We start from the raw sequence: 23458 nt of genomic DNA, 5'->3' as shown, positions 1-23458 counted from the left end.
GGTTTTGGAGTCCAAGAAAATCACTGCTTCCACTTTCTCCCCTACTATTTGCCATGAAGTGATGGGACTGGATGGCATGATCTTAGTTTTTTGAATGTTGAATTTTAAGCCAGCTTTTTCAACTGTCATCTTTCACCCTTATCAAGAGGCTCTTTAATTCCTCTTCACTTTCTGCCTTTAGAGTGGTATCATCTGATATATGATATTGTTGATATTTCTCCTGGCAATCTATTAATGAGAATCAAACTTATGACAAAATTTTCTAAGAAACTGTAATTAGCAAGAAATTATTTGTAAACTGTTTCTTTTCCAACTTGTTTTTTTTCTATTATAACATTAAAAATGAGTTTGATTTAATGTAAGTATTGCCTAGTATATGCTTTTAATAAATAGTAATTTATTTAGGATTAAATATAGAATGCAAAACAAAAAATTGTTTAATATTCTATACTCTAAATACTGCATTGAATTTAATTCAATGTAGTATTTGCTTTTGTATAGTAATGAGGCTGTCACTTATTAGAAAATCAAACTAAATTGAGAGAAAAACATCAGGAACAAAAAGAACATTAAGAATACCTTGGTTTTCAATTTAGTGTTTTATAGTGGGGTGAATATCATGATAGGTACTTTATTTGTTTTCAGACAGAATTGTGCTATGTTTATATTATGTTTATGGCAACTTAGCAATTATTTTCATTTTTGCTATGTCAGCATGTATTGTAACAAGAAAAAAAGATGATTATAAATTCCTTAAGACTTGGAATCACACTTTATTACTCATTTTTACTTTCTTTGCTCTTCTCTTGAGCATCTAGCTCACAGGTTTGTACATCTTAGGCGTTCTTCAAATATTGGGTTTTGTATTTAAAATAAACAGGTTTTGTGCTCAGTAAGAAGACAGCGTGTGTGAATACAGCACATGACTGGCGAAAGTAAGTTCTTACTAAGTCTGAAACTTGTCTCTTTCTTATTACAGAATTTTCTCTGCCATAGTATTGATATCATATAAGAGAATATGAAAAAAGTGCAATACCCATACATTTATTTTGCATATTGACTGTGTTCTAAAGGTTAAATAGGTATATATTTTGTTTAGCTTAGAATATGATTAAAGCTAACAAATATTTTGAATTCCCATCATTTTTGGATGGAGAAGTCTTTATATTTCCACAGTTTTTGTAGGAAAATTCTGATTTTTTTTTTTTTACCCCTTTTGGTTTATGAAAGCTGAAAATAGAAAACTTTTTCACGAACTAGAAGTCGAAAAATGCCTTGTAAGCCTTTTGGGTTCTGAAAATGATGGAACTAAAATTGCCGCTTCCCAAGCTATATCAGCAATGTGTGAGAATTCGGGCAGCAAAGAATTTTTCAATAATCAAGGTAAGCACACTGGAAAAAGCCACTCTGAAGATGTTGTTTTTGTTATTTAGTCTCTAAGTTGTGTCCAACTCTTTTGCGACCCCATGGACTGTAGCCCACCAGGCTCCTCTCTGTCTATGGGATTTCCCGGGCAAGAGTACTGGGGTGGGTTGCCATTTCCTTCTCCATTGAACATGTTTAGGCTGCCATATTCTAGTTCACATGGATATCTGTAAAGTCACATTTTACTTTTCTTTTTCTGTAGGAATCCCTCAGTTAATTCAGTTGCTAAAAAGTGACAGCGAAGAAGTGAGGGAAGCTGCTGCCCTTGCCTTGGCAAATCTGACCACCTGCAATCCTGCTAATGCAAAGTGAGTACAAAAAGACTCATTCAACACTGACTCGCAGGATATTTAACAGACCAAGATAAGCTCATTGTAATGTCCTGCCTTTCAAGGCAGTTTACATATCCTTTCAGATGCTTCTATGTTGGGTTATTCCTTAAGAACCCTTATGAAAATAAGAGTTGGCAGATAGGCCTGTTTTCCAAAAACATCACGAAATCTTGAGAGCTTCTGGGTTTGTTGGGAAAATGGTGGGACATTTGATGCAGGTAAGAGGCTAAGTCTTGTAGAAGTTTCCAGAACAAAGAAAATTGGCTAATGCTGGGAAATACTAAAGACAACATTCTACAAATATTGGTAAATCAAGAAAAAAAATTTAAAGAATCAGTTTTTAAAAGGACAAACAGTAGATAAAATCGAGAAACACTTTAAAAGTCCATTGAAAACAGAGTATCATCAGTAAATACCTATGGAAAAAGGCTGAAAAGGAATTTCCTCTGTATTCCAAACACTGTGCATGTAATTTATATTCATTTAAAATTTTAATTGTCAAGATAATCCATCTACTAATTGAGGAAACAGAGGCTCTGCAGGTTTCCCTAATTTTCCTGGGTACACATATTCATTCAAATAGAGGAGCTGGAAATTAAAGCTTGATCTATTGGACTCCAAAGGCTTGCTATTTCCTCTACAGATGATAAGGTTGCTTATAAAACAGTAAAAATTTCTAGAAGGCAATTTTCATAAAGTGATTAATGCCATTTGCAATAAGATGGATGGGCCTTGAAGATACCATGCTGAGTGAAATAAGTCAGATGGAGAAAGACAAATATTATCTGATTTCACTCTTATGGGAATATAAAAAACTAGCCAGCAAAATTAATGAACAGCCCAACCAAACAGAAACAAACTTGAAGATACTAAAAAAAAAAAAAAAAAAAAAAAAGCAGTAATTACCAGAGGGGAAGGGGCAGGGGAAATGCAAAACAGGTAAAGGGGATCAACTGTACAGTGATGGATGGAAACTAAATTTTTAGTGGTGAGCACACCATAGTGTATACAGAAGTAGAAATATAATGCACATATGAAACTTGTATAATGTTACAAACCAATATAACCTCAATGAAAAATCTAAATAAATAAGAGTAAAAAACAATTATTTACCCTCCTTAAACATGGTATGAGAATTAGGGTTCTCTAGAGAAACAGAACCAATGGGAGGTGTGTGTGTGTGTGTGTGTGTGTAATGAGATTTATTATAGGAATTGGCTTATGAGCTTATGATGACTGAGAAGTCTCAGGATCTGCCATCTGTGACCTGGAGAACCAGGAAAGGTGGTAGTGATGGTCAGTCCTGGTGTGAGAACCAGGAGCACTGATGTCCAAGGAAAGCAGATGATGGTTGCCCCATCTCAAGAAATTCACCCTTCCTCCTCCTCTGTTCTGTGCGTGTGTACTCAGTCATGACTCAACTCTTTATAACTCCATGGACTGTAGCCTGCCAGGCTCCTCTGTCCATGGGATTTCCCAGGCAAAAATATGGAGTGGGTTGCCGTTTCCTCCTCCAGGGGATCTTCCCATCTCAGATACCAAACCTGTGTCTCCTGAGTCTCCTACATAGGCAGGCGGATTCTTTACTACTGAGCCACCTGGTAAGCCCCTGCTCTTTGTTCTGTATAGTTCCTCAACGAATTGGATGATGCCCACCCACATTGAAAAGAGGAATCTTTTTTTTTTTTTAATTTGTGAGATTTTATTATAAATGAAAAGAGGAATCTTTATTCAGTCTACTGATTCATTCAAATGCTGACCTCTTCCAGAAACACTCTCACAGACACACTCGGAAACAACGTTTCACCAGCTATCTGGGCACCCCTTAACCCAATCAAGTTGACCCAAAAAATTAACCATGTCATTGCATCAGTTTTTAACATTCACATATTATGGTTTTCTGGCATTGCTGCTAAAATTATCCCTTCCTTTTTCGAAATAAATCCTCCTCCATCCCATCATATGTTTCATCTATCTCTTACTCTTTCTTTTTCTCTACTCACACACAAATTTTTATAAGACCTTGATGGAAAGACTCAAAATGTAACAATGCCCAAGAAAAATGTAGCCAAAATGCATAAGCACCAAAACAAAACTGTGTTCCTTTAAGAGCTACAATCTTTGACACAATCATTTCCTAAATTCAGCATGCATCACCACCTGCATGAAAGCACACACATGTCTAGAATATCAGGTCATAGTAACTAGCAATTTGAAAACAGCATACTCAGTGATTTTTCCAGTATAGTCCTGCCAGTGCAAAAATCTTATCAGTGACACCAAAATGCTTCAATCTCCAGTGCATTTAGATTTATATATTATCTAAAATACTCTAAAAGGCCTCTAGAGTGTATAGCTGTCTTGATTTGATGTGAGATTGCCTGGCTTACCTCGTTTCACAGTTTTATATAACATCCTAGACAATCAGGATGATAAGTAATACTCAAAGAAGCTGCCTTTAGATTTTCTCTCAATTTTCCATTTATCAAATTTTTGTTATCTGCTGATATAGTTCCATTTTGTCCACAGAAAGGTCAGTTAGGACTAGACGGTGCCTGATTTTCTTCTGTGATAATCAACTTTACTTTTTGTAATTTAATTTTTCTTATCAATTTTAATTGCTGTTATTTCTTTAACCTATCATGTACTGTACATTCTGATTTCTTTTTCCAACTTATGTCTGCTAAGGGAAATGGGACCTGAATAAAAGTGGTTTTATGGTTTTTTTGAGGTCTATGTAGCTTTTACTTCGGACTTTTTGAGCTAAAAAATACTGAAAATTAATGGTTTTGAGAAAGATACAGAGTCAGATTTGACCTGTTTGTGCCAAATGCTGAGAACTGGGCTTGAAAAAGATTCTGTCGTCAATCAAAAGGAATGAAAACAAGCAAGCCCCATGGTCAATCCTTCTAGTCAGTCTCCTGACTAGACTGACTAGACTAGACTGACTAGACTAGACTGACTTAGGGTCCCCTAAGCTAACTACAACAGAAGAGACCACAAAGATGACTGGCTATTTGTAGCACCTACTCAAATCACCTGTAAAAATTACATCAGACTCGGCATGGGTGTTTCCAGTATCACTTTTTGGAAACAGTCCATTTCATCCCCTTTCTTAGCAGTGTACTGTAGGATTGAAGGCTGAGTCCTTGGCTCTGCTGCTGGGTAACTGGAATTGAAATAGTTAGAAAGCCGCTTTCCCACCACATCTAAGTATTAATAGTAAGAGAAGAAAACAAAAACCCAGAACCGATGTCTTCTAGGTACCTTTAGTAGCTGTTGGGATACTTGATATTTGGTAGCCTAATTTTTTTTTTTTTTTTAATGCAGTGAAGGGCTAAGAATTCCAGTTTTGTTGTTAAAATGTAATCCCTTCCCCTACACTCATATCTCAAGGTGCCTAAAATGGATTTCTAATTCTTAAACTCAGGGCACTTTCTGGAGTTAGAGACTCACCTCATGAATTAGATGATCACTGGCTTGTTATGACAACATATGATGCTGGTATAATTTCCTTTATGTATGTTGAAGGTAAATAAAAATTTTCTAAAGTAAAAAAAGAAAACCAACTGGAGGAAGGAGCATACTTTGTGATGAATTTTTTTTTTTTTGCAAAATTGACAAGTGCTTTTTTTAAGTCAAAGTATTTTTATAATCTAAAAACATAATTTTATAATATGCATAAAACTTTATAACCTAAAATACCTGAATTCAGATTTGCACACATCTTGCTTTCTTCCAAAAGAAAACACATTGAAATGTAATAAAATAATATGACAATGAATGAATGTCAAAGTTCTAAGAACCAAAAACAGAGACAAATAAAAATATGATGATGAGAAATTTGGTAGCAGTGACAAACCACCAGACCACCCATACCTCTTTGTGGAAAATTTTCAACTTTAATTATAAGTATGACTTTAATTGATACCAAAAGAATTTGCCTAGTTGTTACTGTCTGTGAATGTGGCTTCCTAGATAAAGTCTTCTAGACACTTGAAAATTTACTTCTATAATCAATGTATGTTTTTAAAAATATGTAATGAATTTGAATAAAATCTTCTAAAATCCTCCCCTTCCAAATTTCTGATGGTACCAGTCGTTAAACTTGGGAGGGGAGAGGGGATGCGCTGCAGCTATCATTTTGAGTAAGTGGCTGTCATACACTCCATGGTACTGTACTCAGGCCCCTTAGGGAAGGTGGGTGCTTGCCCAGTTGCTGAGGACAGCCTCCAGGTAGAGCGCCTTTGGGCTGATACATTTTATTGATCCTTACACAGGCTGGCAGTGTTAATGTCGCTGTCTCTAGAGTTGATGGGTAGGGCCAACCCTGCCAATGTTCTCTTCAAATCCCTTCTTTTCAGTCAGTGTAAAGCTTGCACACCAGGTAACCTAGCTTTATCAAGTTTTATATAAAAGCAATAATGGAGGACCTGAGGCCACATCTCTAAGTGGTGTTTGGGTCCTCACAGGCCATTTCTTTCTTTTCTTTTCCTTTCTGATAGTTCTCATGTGTGTTCTGGATATGTGAAGTCTCCAGGTATTTTTGAGTTATGCATAAGTGAAAGTGTAATTTAAAAAATAATTCAACAAACACAAACCCTTTTACTTATAAACAAACAAGCCAATGTCAGGGAGTAAAATGATGAAGAGTAAAATAGACAATAAAGTTATTCTAGAAGTTCGTTCACCTCCCAGGAGTGTTTTGCTTTAGGCCTTTTGCATGACCATCCTTTCTGTATGGAATGTTCTTCTACTCCATGAATGCCCACCACGCAGTTCCCCACCCCCTCAAGTCTGCCCAAATGCCATCCCAAGAAGGCCGATGGTGACCACTGTGGTCACAGCGCACCACCCACATACCTTGTCCATCCTCCTTTCCTGCTGCCCTTTTCTCAGAGCGCTTAGCGTTTTCTTAGCAACACACAGCTCATTCTTCTGTTCTCCGACCAGCTCCCAGCACCTTTGTCTGTTTAACTCACTGACACACAACAAGCATCTAGAGTCGTCCCCATCCCATAATAGCATTCTGGGGGGGAGTGTGCCCACACCAACAACACAATCAAAAGGAAAATGACAATGAAGGAAGATCTGTCTGTTGTCAGCCAATGCCGATAACTTAAAATAGAAAGTGATCATCTGTACTGCGTTGTCTGTTTTCACATAATTTCATTCACAAAGTGGAGAGTAACTTAGTTCTAAGAATCTTCTAGCTACTTTTCATTCTGTATTATCTGCAGAATAAAGGTCACTCAAAGTGGACAAAAGACAATGAATAAGAATAAAAATAACTATTTGAGGGTACAGGAAAAGAGGACAAGAAGAGCCAGAGTCACTTATTTAAAGTGATAGGAGGGGAAAAAGTAAAGTCATTTTTAAGTGAATAAGTAACAAGTGAGGTTAAAACAACCACCATAGAAAGAAATAGGTGAAAATGGAAACAGAGAAACAACAATTAATTTTATATAAATATGTAGTCCAGGGGACTTTGCTGATGGTCCAGTGGCTAAGATTCTGAGCTCCCAATACAGTAGACCCAGGTTCAATCCCTGGTTGGGGAACTAGGTCCCACATGCCACAGCTAAGACCCAGTGCAGCCAAATAAATAAATAATTCTTTTAAAAAGCATTAAAAATGTAATCCAGTTAGTTAATTTGGACACCATTATCTTTTTTTGGTTCATTGTTAATCTTTTTGACAATTCTCAATTTATAATACTTTTTAGAAAGGAGAAAGTTGTTTATTTTTGAAAGAAGTACTATTTCAGCTAAACTACATATTTACATTGTACTTCTTAAATCCAATCAGTCATATCAAAGTTTTATATTATTTAGGTAACTACCGAGAGCATTTGTTCTTGGTTGACATTTCCTGAGGGGCAGATTCTCTATATTAGAATAGTTTAAACTATTAATTTATAGCATCACTGCCATCTGTTGGATCTGATCAGAATTAGAGTTTTTCAGTTATTCCAAGAATGAAAAGTGTTCAGCGCTTTTCATTTCCCAATGCCAACAGTAAGTAAACTTTGGATACTGGTAAACAATGAAAAGATGAGAAAATAATGCAATTGCCAGTGAGATATTTTTCAAAAGAAATAAAACATGAATAAGATTAAATTATAAAAAGTGATAACTACAATTACTTTAATGTTTGTAGAGAGGTCAGCTGAAACTATGGCTTTGCTATAGAAAATGCTCAATCAAGTCTCTGTTGTATATATAGATAGATCATACTAACTCACTCTTGATTCTTCATATTTAGTTCATAGTATCTCCATAAAGAACTGGGTGATTTCCTTAAATCTTGGAGACCTTGTTATCTCCGTTTCCTTATTTGTAACGTCTTAAAATTTTTTTTAACTTTTAAATTAATTTATTTATGGCTGCCCTGGGTCTTCATTGCTACGAGTGGGTTCTCTAGTTGCGAGGAGTGGGGCTCCTCGCTAGTTGCAGTGCGTAGGCTTCTCATTGCGGTGGGCTCTCTGGTCGTGGAACACGGGCTCCAGAGCGTGGGCTCAGCAGTTGTGGTGCACTGCCTAGATGTCCCCCAGCATATGGGTCTTCCCAGATCAAGGACTGAACTGGTGTTCCCTGCATTGCAAGATGAATTCTTCATCACTGGACCACCAAGGAAGCCCTATTTTTTGTTTTTAATAGCCCTTCCCACAACAGCAGTGACTCAAGGCAGCATATATAGTGGTTACTTTAAAAAATGTATATATATATTTTTTGATTGACTGCTGGGCCACTGCTGCCTTCCACACTACCAGAGACATCTCTTCTCTAGGGACCATCCTGCTATCATGTGACCTGTGGTCAGGACCACAACAAAGGAAATGAGGGGATGACTGGGGAGAACACCCCAAAGAGACTCCAGGAAGAGACAGAATGCCCCCGAATCACTCAGATGTGCATGTTGAGTGCTTTGGGAACTTTTCAATGTCCTCATTCTGTATGGATGACCTGTCATTCTGTATTACCAGTATTCATATTTCTCTTCACTAACACAGAAATAAAGCAGTGACTGAATCATTTTAATATCTAGTAGAATTATTTATCAGGGTACTAGGCCTAAGACAGGCCTCTCAGGTCATGCTAGTGGTAAAGAACCTACCTGCCAGTGAAGGAGAAGGGACTTGGGTTTGATCCCTGGGTTGGAAGGATCCCCTGGAGGAGGGCAAGGCAAATCCCATGGACAGAGGAGCCTGGTGGGCTACAGCCCATAGGGTCACAAAGAGTAGGACATGACTAAAGTGACCAAGCACTCATGAAGACGCCTAAGAAAGTCATGTAATGTGTAGAGAAAATCTTTTAAAGATGTTCCACATATAAAACATTAAGAAAACATAGCACTTCATTTATTCACCATGACCCAACTCTATCCATTCAGTATTCTCAGGGAAGGGCCTGACCTTAAATAATTTCTTAGAATGTTAAATCTCTCTAGTGTTTGAAAGCCACTTCTCAAAGTTTTTTTAAAAATCCGCCCCCCCCCCCAATTAAATAGGGTTAGTGGAAGGTAGTCAGGCAATGGCACCCCACTCCAATACTCTTGCCTGGAAAATCCCCTGGACAGAGGAGCCTGGTAGGCTTCAGACCATGGGGTCATGAAGAGTCGGACACGACTGAGCAACTTCACTTTCACTTTTCCCTTTCATGCATTGGAGAAGGAAATGGCAACCCACTCCAGTGTTCTTGCCTGGAGAATCCCAGGGACGGGGGAGCCTGGTGGGCTGCCATCTGTGGGGTCGCACAGAGTCGGACACGACTGAAGCGACTTAGCAGCAGCAGCAGCAGCAGTGTACTGATGTATTTATTTCTACAAATATTTATTTTACTTTCTTTTATTCTGCAGATTTAAGTATAGACTAGTGCTACTCTTTAGTGAGTCTCCTACATACAAACAAGTTCCATTCTGAGAGCTTATTTGTAAGTCCAATTTGTTTATAAGTTCATTTTGCTGATAAATCCAACAAAGTTAGCCTAGGTACCCAACTAACACAATTGGCTATATAGTACAATACGGTAATAGGTTTATAATACTTTTCACACAAATAGCACATAAAAAAACAAAAAGTAAAACAATTTTGATCTCACAATACAGTACCTTGAAAAGTACAGAAGTACATTACAATGGCTGGCACACAGGCACTGGCATCAGGTGAACAGGCAAGAGGAGTTACTGATTGGAGGAGGAAGGGGAAGTGGGAGATGGTAGAGCTGAATGGTCATCAACAATAGGAGATGGAGGGTAAGCTGCAGTTTCATTCATGCCTGACGTTGATGGCCCGGGTTTTGGTTCCTTGCTGGATGCAATTCTATCTACCCTCTTGAAAAAAGGATGCAGCGATGTCTGGGTAGTAGCTTTTTCTCTTGTCATTGATGCACTGGACTGCATTCCTAATGGCTGCTGCAAGCTTTGTGTACCGTTCAACAGTTGAGTCCTGTGTCTCAAAAGCTAATAGTATCTCCCCAAATAAAGAAAACTCCCTTGCCATTTCCTGCATTGTGAATCTCTTCAGCTCTTCAATTACGTCTTCCTCCTCCTTTCTCTGGATACGTGTGCATCTTTGAAAGTTCACAACTTGAAGGTTCCTATGTAGGGAATTTACTGTATTTTCTTGTGCACTTGAGGCTGTATTGCAATGAATGATGATGGTCATTTCAAAGGAGGGAACAAAACACCTCTCTTAGAGTTGGCAAAACATCACAAGATTCACTTCCACATTGCCATTTCCCTCCAGGAAGATATATATATATCTCCCAGATGGCTAGAGATGCATACCAACACCCTTTCAAAATAAACTTTAACATCTGTTCTAGATCATATTCTTGACCAATCCACACAGATTCACTTAGGAATAAGTAATCTTGTCATTTACAACACTTTTTTTTTTTAATCAAAGAAATATTGACCATAGAAATAATCCACTGTGATTTACAACATTAAAATGCAGTCTCAGGAAAAAATGCAAACTCATGTTCCAGACCTGATGTACGGGCTGGACTTGGTAATGCTAAAGCTGTGCAGTTATGGTCTTTGTTAGGGCTTTTCACGGGGAAAGGTTTTCCGCAGCCCATTTTCCTCCGACCGTGGAGAACTGTGTCTTCATACTGACCCCTAGTGGCAGTTTAGGCAGATGTTGGGGGAGGGGCAGAAACGGTAATGGAAGATTTGCTCTGTATTTTAGTGAAAATGCTCACCAACTTAATCCGAAATATTCTTCAGTGTGTTTAAAATAATATTTTAAAACATTATTCAAAGATTGTGCTCTGGAAAGCGTTCCATTGTGGTGCTTTTAAAGAGATAATATTCTACTGCGAACTGTGTGTTAATAGATGCTTGTCTTTGTCTCCTTTTAAGGTGAAGTCATTCAAAATATTTTGACACATTCATTGTCCTGGTGGCTGAATATCACCTGTGCTACATAACCATAACCGACATAAATTAATCTTGATATGGTACTTACTCTAGAGCTGAATTTTTTGCTCTTGACGTTAAATAATAGAAATTATTTGGTTTTAAAATTCTTACTTATATCACTTTATTGTCAGATGCTACCTCCTTTGAATTAAAATGCTCATATGTTGAGAATCCTCCAAGACAACTTGAGTTGGTTCCTTTTAGAAAGTTCAGTTTTGTAGTAAGGATGTATCAAATTTTTGTATTCAGGATGATACCTCAAAAAACTTATTTAAAGTGTTCTTCACTATCTTAAAAGCCTTTTGAAATTAAGAGATAAAATATATGGGAGGCACCTTCATGGTACACTTAAGTAGTATTCTTTCCTTATTTCCGTCCAAGTTTACCAAGTGGATACTTTCTATTTCTACCCACCTCAGCACCTAGATTTCGTCTCTGCTAACTGTATATTGATCAACACCTCTGATTTTAAGGACTATGTAGAATGAAAAGCTGGATTTTGCAATGAAACAAGTCGATTCCATATCCCCATTTTGTGTCAGTTGATGCCTAGTCAACCTTCACAAACAGTTTGAATTTTATTAGCTACCAGTTGAGGCTAAGTGAATCCCATGAAATGTTCAATTAGAAAATTATCTATCTTGCTTTTCTTACCTGGAGAGCAAAGACTGACATTTGCATAACCTTATTTTAAATTTGCTGGTACCTCTTTCAGGCTTAATTTCCAATGTAACTGATTTTAAGAAGAAATTATCAAACAGTTTGGATAACTTTATATTGTGTGATCCTTTTCTCTCTCAATTTGAAGCCATGCTTAATACCTACATAAATTCCACTTTTACTCATCCTTGACTTTTTATATTAATTTTTTCCCATGATTTTCCATCCCTCTGAAAACAGCCTTCATTGCTCATTTGTTGCCTAAACAAAGACTTGGGGGTGATGCTTGAGGAAATTGCTTCAGCTCCAGCCCTGCAGAGGTTGGAGATTTGACTGTCTAACTGAAAAGTTGTCTGCAAATGAAAAGTTCATACATAGATGCAAATTTGGAAATAGGACGCTATTTTCCCATGATCCCAGAAATGGAGACAGGATTACAAGAAACTCTGCCCTTGTGGCTCACTCAGTAGGCGTGGGTAATGATGTGATGATGATGGTGATGTGGTGAAGATGCTGTTGATAGCAATGATGAAATGATGATGATAGTTGGAATGTGTGGCCAGGCACTGAGCTAAGTACTTGAAATGGAATGTATCACGAAATCTTCAAAGCGTTCCCTATGATGTAGCAAGTCTTATCATTATGTCCATTCTGCAGATGAGGAAACAGAAGCACAGTCCTTGTTCAAGGTCACAGAGGCGGGATGGACACTATACACCGAGCCAGTAGGCTACCTACATCCAAAGAAAGCTCATGATTTTTCTTTCTCTGCCTCCTGCTCACTATCTCCCTGAGTTTAAGCTTCTCCAAATCTTCCCACCAAAATGTTTCCCTCTGCCTTCTTGGTCTCTTTGGATTTCACCAGACTGAAGGCACTTTTGGAGAAGTGAGTTTCCATCCCCTATGGAGAAATGAGTTTCCATCCCCTGCTCTCCTTCCTCCCTCCTTCCACCTTTCTCCCAGGTTCCTTTATCCATTATCACTTCACTTCCTCCTCACCTTTGTTTTCTCTTTATAAGAGAATAAGAAAGAAGAAAAAAAAAATGCATTCAAAGGTTAGTAAGAATTTCCCAAAATGCTGTGCATCAAAATGGTCTCCCTTATTTCTCATTTCCTAAGGAATGATGAAGTAAGCCAAATAGAAGCTGGCTTTTTTTTCCCCCCCTAGAAAATACAATATTTTTTAAAGCTTAAGATATTAATAATTGCAAAAAAAACGTAGTGAACTAAAAGTCAGATCACCATGGTTTTAATTTTGTGTCTGTTGATTGACTTGCTCCCTGAGCAACTCTCTCACTAAATTTTATCTTTCTTAACTATAAAACAAAAACAAAATAAAAATGGAATCTGGATTCTATTTTGCACGTCCAAGTGATTACCCATGATCCAGGGAGCCTGGAATACAAATTTCTACTAGGAATAGATGGGATCATTCTTTACCACTTTTATCATTTTATCCCAAAGGCTAAGGAAGTTATTATCTGTGAATTTTGGTTTCTTGTGTAAATTATTTCACTGTTACTTGAGTGTTCTTTGTGTGCCAGCCACTGCTCTAGGCTGTAGCGGTTCAGTAGGGAACATGACAATGGCTCCATGAAACTGTTTTCATAAAGCTTACAGGTTGGACGGGAAGACAGACAACACGAGTACTTTTAAGGTAATTTCAGAGGCAATAACAGTATGGGTTAAATAAAACAGCATGATATCATAGAGAGGGGCATTCATGACACCAGGGTTGTGAAAGGAGTCACAGGAATGACACAGCTCATCAAAGAGGGTCTCTCCGAAGAAGCAACATTAGAGCTGATGAGCTGAGGGTAGTCCAGGCAATGGCCGGTGGGTGTTTTTTTTATGTGCAGTCACTAGAGATTTCAGCATCCTTATTATTTAAGAAAATAAAAAACGTGGTATCTCTAATTACTTTGGGATTGTGGCCCCTGTCACATCCAGATATGTAAACAGACTGACTTCCAGGCTAAACAGAAACATTTGGTAGCTGCAGAAGCCACTTATTATGAGTGTTCTAACACCTTGACCATTATTCCTATTTTATCAGGAGACAAGTCAGCCATGTTAAATGAAGACAGTTGTTCTTTCCTTATGGCATCTAGTTTATTATTGGCAGGCATTCCAGCTTTTTAAGACAGAAGGTGGCATGTATGGAAGTGAGGTATCCTGATTGAACAGATAGGTAAATAAAGATTCCATGTCACTTGTAAGAAAATTACATTTGATTTCCCTGCACCTTGACTGACTGCCTCGTAATTGGTAACAACAACAACAAAAAAAACCCAACAACCCTGTGTGTTCTCTGTGGAGGGGCTGGGTTAGGGTGTACTCGACTCGTTGCGACTAGCAGGTCTCTCTTGAAAAATCGTGATGTCGCAGCAACTGTAGTTAAAAGCATATTCTAGAAGCCCCCAAACCATACTTGCTAGGGCACCTCGGTATGATGGAAACAATTTGATTTCACATACTTAAAAATTTTTTTTTGCATTTTTTTTTCTTATTTTGCTATAGGATGCAAAGCTTCCTCCGTTTGTTTTTATGGCTGGGTTTCACTTTAATAATAATGTTACTTTACATTCTTTAAGATTTTTGCCTGCGGTTTAATCGATTCTGTCCCTTACTACAGGATAAACGTCTTTAAATATTTCTTTGAAAAGAGACAATCTCTTGGCTACTTTTGTCAATTCTGGGGTTCAGCCAGAGTTGGGGGGCACATTTCTTTGTCTTCTGCAGCTGTGGGGCTGCCTCAGGATGACGGCTGTTTGGGACTCAGAAATCGATCAATTTAACGAACACCCTCGACTTCTCGGGTCATTACCTTTGAAAAGCTGGCTGGAATGAGAGTCAGGAATCCTGTTCACAGCATTCCAAATCTGGCTGTGATAACCAGGAGATCTGTTTATCTTAGCGGCCCGCGCCCCACCCCCCTCGCACCTGTATAGACTCGCGGGAACCCGCAATTAAACTCGCCAGCCCCCAGTCATTGCTGCACATGCACCCCCGCCCCACTCGCAGCGTGTCTGCCACCAATATGTCTTTCTTTGGTGTGACAAACCTCACGGAGACATATGAAAAGCCGTGCTGGTGGGAATGGTTGTAATCACTGTTAACAAACAAGATTCTGATTGCCAATATTACCATCTGTTCCATCGGGTTCCACATATTCCCCGGTATGTGGGCTCTGTTAAACAGATTTTCCGTGCTGCCCAAGGTCACCCTTGATTCATGTAACCAGCCTTTGCAGATGGGTTAAACGTGAGCCTCCCAACAGCAGCAAGAATCAACATCCGAGAGGTACCAAATCATGTCCTCCAATGACAGAGCCCAAATAAACAGTCCACCGAGTCGGCAAAGGCAGAATATCCACATCCCTTGATACCTGAAAGGAGCACATCCCAAAGAGACTGTGTCAAGTGCAAGATCCGTCTATTACACTTCCTATAAAAATGACTTCACTGTATAATCAGAGAAGCCCAGGGGTGAGGAGGAAATAACCTGCTTTCAAGAGCAGCTGTTTAAGTGATACAAGCGGAGATCCCCATACCATTGAGTCCTCTCCCTTCTTGCGAACTTAAAACTGAGCTGAGTGCTTTTCCCTCTCTGTTTCTCCACACCTGCAAGAGGTTCTCATCACTCCCCTTGAGGTGATTCAAGTCAATTAAAATATATTGATCTTCTCAGCACTGGGGATATAAAAAGAGTCGCAGCCTGCCTGAGAAGTAGGTACCAGGCAGACACAGAGGAAGGGTGATTAATAAGGAGGGGCAGTAATGGATGCGGATAACTTCACCCAGGAAGGGGCAAGTGAGCTGGTTTTGCAGGGTGAGCTAGTGGTCCTCAGGCAGAGGTGTGGGAGAAATAGGGCAGGGCGTTTGGGGCAAAGCAAGCATGAGTGCAAAGGCACACAGACATGAAACAGCATAGTAAATACAGGGAGGCATAAAATAGATGCTATTTGTGGAACTGAATTTTTCCTTAGTATTCTTAGCCCCCCTGCTGTAAGTGCTTTTTCACTGTGGGGCTTGGGGACTTAATACAAAAACACTTTGTGGTGAATTCCTTTCCATAACATGTGCCATGAAATAATATTTTAAGATGGTTAGTATTCTCTGACTGTGAACGTTTGTACCAAAATCTCATTTTTTAAAACAAAAAGAAACGTTTATGTTTAGCAAACGCATGCTCTGAGCTCACGTGAAAAAGAAGACCTAACCTAGTTTGGGGGTCAAGAAATGCTTCCTTGAGGAGGAGATGTTAATGTTGAACTTTGAAAGATGAATGGGAATTATTGGGGGGAAAAATGTCCAGGCAGGGGGACCAGGTGTGAGGATACCCTGAGGTGACATGGAGCCTGGCAAGGTTGCCAGGAAGGCCTGGCTGGGATGCAGCAACAGGGAGAAGGGGGCAGGGAGCGTGGGGGTGGGGAAGGAGATAGGGTCAACTCATGCTTAACCTTAGAGGACACATGAGAAATCTGGGGCTTTATCCTGAGCAACAGGGAATGGTGGAAGCTTTAAGTAGAGGAGAAATATGATTATATTATTTAAAAAGTAACTTTACTTCACTGTTTTGACAGACTCCAGGTCCACCCAAATCTCTTCAAATGACTCAATTTCATTCCCTTTTATGGCTAAGAAAGAGAAAAACACCTATATATTAACACATGTATGCACAATTTAGGAAAATGGCACAAATGAACGTAGTTCCAGGGCTGGAATAGAGACGCAGACACAGAGAATAGATGTGTGGGCACGAGGTGGGGTAGGCAGGGTGGGATGCACTGGGAGATGAGGTTTGACATAAATACACTTGGCTGCACGCTCAGTCAATTGTGTCTGACTCTTTTGTGACCCCATAGACAGCAGCCCACCAGGCTCCCCCGTCCCTGGGATTCTCCAGGCAAGAACACTGGAGTGGGTTGCCATTTCCTTCTCCAATGCATGAAAGTGAAGAGTGAAAGTCAAGTTGCACAGTCGTGTCCGACTCTTCGCAACCCCATGGACTGTAGCCCACCAGGCTCCTCCGTCCATGGGATTTTCCAAGCAAGAGTACTGGAGTGGGGTGCCATTGCCTTCTCTGGTATATATACATAATATATGTATAAATATATGTGTGTGTGTATATATATATATATATTATTATTATTATTTTTAAATCACTTAACTGTAAGATGGAGAAAAGTTTGGAGTGGATGAGGGGGAAAGTGTGTTAGGAGAGAACTTACATCAACCCATAAGAAAGGATATTGGATTGGATTCAGAGGGAGAGATGGAGATGGAGGAAAGGGAGGGATTTGAGAAATACAGAGGAGGGAAATAGTCAGGACGTTGTAATAAATTGACAGACATGACCTGTCAAACTTCACTTCTATTTACATATATAAACATGTTTTTATACATCCCCATATTTGGTTTTTAGTTTGGTTAAACTTTTCAATTTACATTTTAAACTCTTACTTGATTAAAGTCCAACCGGATGGAGACTAATGATAGTAAATATCAGAAAATAGGTTCAGATTGTTGCAATGACATATGACCCGGTAATTCTGTATTTTGTAACAAAGCAGTTTGACTTATATCCTGTCCATTTGAATAATGCTGTTCCACCTAGGAAACTACAAATGTGTTTTAGAACAGGATAGGATTTGGCTTGTGTATATGTTAGACACAGGGGAAATAAGACATAGTGTCTTGGGTTTAAAAGACACAAAATTAATGCGATTCTTTTTTTTTTAAATACAAAGTCTGCACTCCATTTCTATAACTGAAATTATTTTTTAAAGTAAGACTAATAGCTTGATTTTCCATATCAAAATTTAATCTCATTTATGCATTTTGCACTTAGAGTTGCACATAGCAAATTATGGGCAGATATGTACACATTATGTTACATTGCTTTCCCAGCTGTGCATGTATGATTTGGTGCTGGCAGTTATGTTCAATTTAGTAAAAGCTATATTCCACTGTGTCTAGAATCTTTGAGCTTTTTAAACAGCTAGTACATAAAAATGCACTTCCCTTTACTGCCTCCATAAAGAGCAAAGAAAGAGCAGGAGGTAGAGTATAAATGAACCAGGGCCAGACATGCTTTTGTACAGGAGAAAGAGAGAAGCAAAATCCAAGCAGAAAGACTGAGAGCAGAGGCACGCCTGATGAAAATCCCTGTGTCTCCATGACCCAGGAGTTTTTTTGTTTTTGTTTTTTTTTTAAAAAAACATAAACTAGAGAAACTAAAATGATGGAGTATGATCCTATGTGCTTACTTAAATTTTCTGTAAACTCTCTGATACACACAAAAGACAAAACCTTTGAGAATTTACTGAAATGCGTTTACCTAAAATACTTCTGGCTTCTCTCATGGATGCCATTGTGTGCTCTTTCTTTATACTCCAAGATGTGTTAAAAAGTGCACATCTAAAACCACTAAGTACATTTTAACCAAGGTGTGTTTATAATGATTAAGAATCACAAAGTATTTGGTTTAAGCAATGGATTACATTAAGTGCATGAAAAACAAGTAAAAGGAAACAAAATATTTTGAGGTTTAAGCATTCGAAGAACTGATGTTGAAGCAGAAGCTCCAATACTTTGGCCACCTGATACAAAGAACTGACTCATTGGAAAAGACCCCGATGCTGGGAAAGATTCAGCACAAGAGGAGAAGGGGGTGACAGAGGATGAGATGGTTGGATGGCATCACTGACTCAATCGACATGAGTTTCAGCAAGCTCCCGGCATTGGTGATGAACTTCCGGGAAGCTTAGTGTGCTGCAGTCCACAGAGTCACAAAACGTCGGACACAACTTAGCAACTGAACAACCAGAAGCATATACTAATTAGAAGATATGCATAATTTTAAATTATTGCTGGTAGTTTTTATGTCGATAATTTCCTCAAATTTTCCCTTCTTCATAAAATCAAATGACCACCATTGTCAATAATAGAAGAGAGATCTAATGTGAAATAATCTTAAGAGTGTTTATTTTATACTCGAGGAAAGGAAATTAAATGCTGTCCTTCAGTCTGTCATAGTGAGATGCAGGGCCTTCCTCTCAATGTTTTTCTTGGGCTTCCTCCCAAATTTTGGTCACCTGTCATCAAACCAAATTATAAAGGATGGTTTCCCAGGGAAAGACTGGGAGATGATACAGAGGGTTAAACAGACACCAGGGACTGGAGGAGGAGAAACATGGAACTGAGTGCTCGCTTTGCTTTAGTGACAATCAATATGGTGTGCTTTCTGGATGGATTTATATAAACCAAGGGTGGGAGCTGCCCTCAAGGTCAACACCAAGGAGCCCTTCATTCTCCAGAATGATGTCATTCCATTCCTGCCCAATGGCTGCAGTTGAGTCTCCTTCAGAGCTGCTGCTGCTGCTAAGTTGCTTCAGTCGTGTCCAACTCTGTGCGACCCCAGAGACGGCAGCCCACCAGGCTCCCCCGTCCCTGGGATTCTCCAGGCAAGAACACTGGAGTGGGTTGCCATTTCCTCCTCCAGTGCATGAAAGTGAAAAGTGAAAGTGAAGTCGCTCAGTCGTGTCCGATTCTTAGCGACCCCATGGACTGCAGCCCACCAGGCTCCTCCATCCAAGGGATTTTCCAGGCAAGAGTACTGGAGTGGGGTGCCATTGCCTTCTCCACCGTCAGAGCTAGTTTGTGGCTAATCACAGCTTCCTTTCACCTAGAGCTACCAGTCTCCTTATTGAGGTCATATGTGTATTCTGCTCTCTGATGAATAACTGTGATGACTTCTGTTTTGACACATCAATTCTCCTTCACCATCAGCAAATTTATGTGACAAAGCCAAATTAAATTAAACTCATCAGAATGCAGGGTGATGAGCTAAACTATATAGCCTCAGTTTTTTTTTTTTTTAATTTTGTTTATAAATATTATCCTAAATTTTTTAAGTGTCAAATATAACCTGAAAGAGATGTTAGTATTATTGGAGTCCTAAATGTACTTTTATTGTCTTGATTACTTCTATTCCCATGATGATTTAAACAGATTTTTAATACAATTTGGGGTCTTCCTTTAAAACCAGGATGCTCTATATGTCTTATTGCTTGAAACATCATAATTGAAACAACTCCAAACATTAAAGAACCTTTGAGCTTAAGATTAATCTTTTACTCGTTAAAATTATGTCTTTTTAATTTATACTCTTTTATGAGCTTTTTGAGTGATTACAAAGCAAGGACTATAGAAAGTATAGTGCTTTTATAAGAAGGTGTAGGATTTCTAATTGTGAGAAAATATTAATAATATATTAATGGATGGTAGTCTTTTTATACTAGAAATAGGAAATTTAACAACTGGATATGCCTACATTACTAAAATTATTTTTTGTCAATATCATGACTTTGATCTTAATGTTTAATTTATAAAAGCAATATTCACCCATCAAAATGATTTGCTGCCTTCAAACGTGTTAACGTCTACCTACAGTTAACAGCTTCATTTAAAAAGAAGACAAACTGAAGAATCTGATCTTAAATTTCCATGTTCACTCATTCCTCCTATTTAAGCTTTGTTTTCTTACTGGTTAGAAATATTTTAATAGAATTCAGTAACTATTGAATTGGAATTTCTGGATCTTATAAGTATTACCAAATTAAAAAATGAACAGCTTTAGTAGAGTTTCTAAGGAGCAATCATGCATTTTTCTATAACCCAAAGCTGCAGATGTAGGGAAAGGATTATTTAAATTCATTCATAACTTGACATTACCCACCCCCCCCCCCCCCCCCCCCCCCCGCCAGACTCCATTTAAATCCCCAGCGCTTCAGTGCCAGGTTCATTGCCCGGATAAATTAATTTCCTTCTAAAATTGTCTTTATGCACTCGTTTGTTTTATAAGCTTAGCTGTACGCTCCAAAGATCAGTTCTTGAAGTGGGGTGAAGAGCATTCATTTCTCCTTCGTTGACCCAGAGCTGCTGCGGAAGGCGATGGTATAGACGCGTTAATCAATACCCTGTCCAGCAAACGAGACGGAGCCATCGCCAACGCAGCCACAGTGCTGACGAACATGGCCATGCAGGAGCCCCTGCGCCTGGGCATCCAGAGCCATGACGTCATGCACGCCCTGCTCAGCCCGCTGCACTCGGCCAACACCATCGTGCAGAGCAAAGCCGCCCTCACCGTTGCTGCAACCGCATGTGACGCGGAGGCCCGCACAGAGGTGAGTGTTTGCATCACTTTCCTTCTCTCTTCTGGTCGGCTCCTACCCCTGCATTCATTTGAAACATTTTCAAGTGTTTCACCGACCCATCGTTTAAGTCCCTCGAGATGCAAGATGTTGGGAAACGAACTGACCTCATCCAGCCAAGAAAGTGAGTGAGTGAGCACTCACGTAAATGGAGTATGGTCTATAAAAATATTGAATTGCTATGTTGTACACATGAAACTAATAGAATAAACTAACTATGTGTAATGCATGTAGTATGTAAAGCAATTATACTTCAGTTTTTAAAAAAGGAATAGGTACATTTGTCATCCCCATTTTACAGAGGAGGAAAATGGGTCTAAAGAGAATTAATGTGTGTAAAGCAGAGCTGATTGGTCAGGAAGTCAAGATTGTGAGAAAACATCATTCTCAGCCCAGAGCCCCTGCCCTCACACAGTGCTCAGACAACTGACAAATCTCCTCTGTCTCTTAGATGTTTTTCCTACCCCCTTCTTTGTTCCTATTGACTCAATTCATTTGTATTCATCTCAGATGGTAAAAAATTTGCCTGCAATCCAGGAGACCCAGGTTTGATCCCAGGGTCAGGAAGATCCCTCAGAGAAGGGAATGGCTACCCACTCCAGTATTCTTTCCTGTAGAATTCCATGGACGGAGAAGCCTGGTGGGCTACAGTCCATGGGGTCACAAAGAGTCAGACATGACTGAATGACTTGGCAGTGGCACATATTTCTTTGGCTGCCCTGGGTCTTAGTTGCAGCATGTGAACTCTTAGATAAAGCATGTGGGATCTAGTTCCTTGACCAGGGATTGAACCCATGCCCCCTGCATTGGGAGAGTAAAGTCTTGGCCACTGGACCACCAGGGAAGTCCCCAAACTGACCTTTCAATATATGAGCTTCATCACATCACTGCAAGTCCCTGGTGGTATGCCACTCCCCCATGGGAATAGTTATGTAAAGGCTCGAGATGATCCACCTGTGCTGCCTAAGCCTGAACTCACCTCCCAGGTGTAACTCTACACTCTAGAAATACCATACGATTTGTAATTGTCAGCATGCTCATTTCCCTTATTTATACCTCCTTGATATCTCTGCTGAGAAAGCTAGTCTCATGTTTGTCCACCCGATAAATGCCTGTTTTTCCTTCAACATCCAGTTCAGCCATTCCGTCCTCCATGAGGCCTGCCTTCAGTCCTCAAACAGGGACTCAAACATCCTGCTCTGTGATCCCACCACTCCCTGTGCATGCCTTCTTGAACTCAGTTTTGCATTAGCTTTTGTATGTAAGGCCATAAACTCCCTGAGGCTTTAGGGAAGGGAATTGAAGTTTCCTTTCCCTGTGTTCATGTCATTGATACATATCTGGCACACAGTATAGGCTTAATAAGCAGTGTTGAATGAATGAGTGGATGAATAAATGAATGGAGGAATGAGTGGAGGAATTAATAAACGAGTTAGATATTTGCCAAAAGAGCACATGGAATCAGATTGCTATCTTGTATTATACTCAGAAATAAAGATGTTCAGAAGTTTGGCTTACTAAGCATGAGATGCTTCAAGTAAACTTTTCAAAGCTGCCCAAGTTACTTGTGCTAATGTGTAATCTCCGTCAGGGCCCCTGTGTTTGAGAACATGATTGGAAGTGGATCATGTCTCATAAGGGCTCCTGTTTTCAAATACTACACAGAGACACCTGTAGAATATTCCTTTGTCCTCCAGGCTTAGATAGCACAGTATTACATTTCAGACAGGGAGACAAGCACTCTGTCAAATCTTTTCTTCTCCCCCCGATTTGAATAATTTTATACATGAGTGATTTCTTTTAATAGTGTAATTAGTGTAGTTCTCTCCAATTCTCTACTTGTTCTTTTTCTTTTTCACTCCTTGAAGAAATATGAATGATAAAATGGATCTTCCTCTGGAGAACTGCTTCAGTGTTGCCTTGGCCACACGGCTGGGTTGGTCAGTGTCTGGTGACACGGTGCCACTTCCCTGCATCGGTTACTCCTGCCCAGCTTTGGAGACCATGTCTGTTTTCTACTGCTGCCGTAACAAATGACCACAACTCAGTGGCTTAAAGCAATTGTTTTTGTTGGTCATTCGCTAAGTCGTGTCTGACTCTTTGCGACCCTGTGGACTGCAGCATGCCAGGCTCCCTGTATTTCATTATCTCCCAGAGTTTGCTCGAATTCATGTTCATTGAGTCAGTGATGCTATCTAACCATGATGCTATCTAACCATCTCATCCTCTGCTGTCTTCTTCTCCTTTTGCCTTCGATTTTTCCCAGCATCGGGGTCTTTTCCAATGAGTCGGCTGTTCCTATCAGGCGGCCAGATATGATTCTGTTATCTCACAGTTGGGAGGTCAGAAGTCTGAAAATGAGTCTTATGGGTTAATGTTAGAATATTAACAGAGCTGT

General features: G+C 39.3%; 1 protein-coding gene across 3 annotated transcripts in view; it reads left to right on the top strand.

The window, feature by feature from the left end:
* The window catches only part of ARMC3 (armadillo repeat containing 3), a 91400-nt gene that overhangs the window by 38977 nt on the left and 28965 nt on the right, over positions 1-23458 (top strand). For all 3 annotated transcript variants that reach the window (XM_086334475.1, XM_086334474.1, XM_086334476.1), the window contains exons 9-11: positions 1231-1383; positions 1628-1733; positions 20784-21033. In XM_086334475.1, the coding sequence (XP_086190601.1) occupies positions 1231-1383; positions 1628-1733; positions 20784-21033 (509 nt within the window). The remainder of the gene's footprint in view (positions 1-1230; positions 1384-1627; positions 1734-20783; positions 21034-23458) is intronic.

Source organism: Bos grunniens, chromosome 13, assembly GCF_055505025.1.
Source record: "Bos grunniens cultivar Pamir isolate PY7600 chromosome 13, Bosgru_T2T1.0, whole genome shotgun sequence".
Lineage (NCBI taxonomy): Eukaryota > Metazoa > Chordata > Mammalia > Artiodactyla > Bovidae > Bos > Bos grunniens.
The sequence above is the reverse complement of the archived record's forward strand: the minus strand, read 5'-3'. Positions and strand labels throughout refer to the sequence as shown.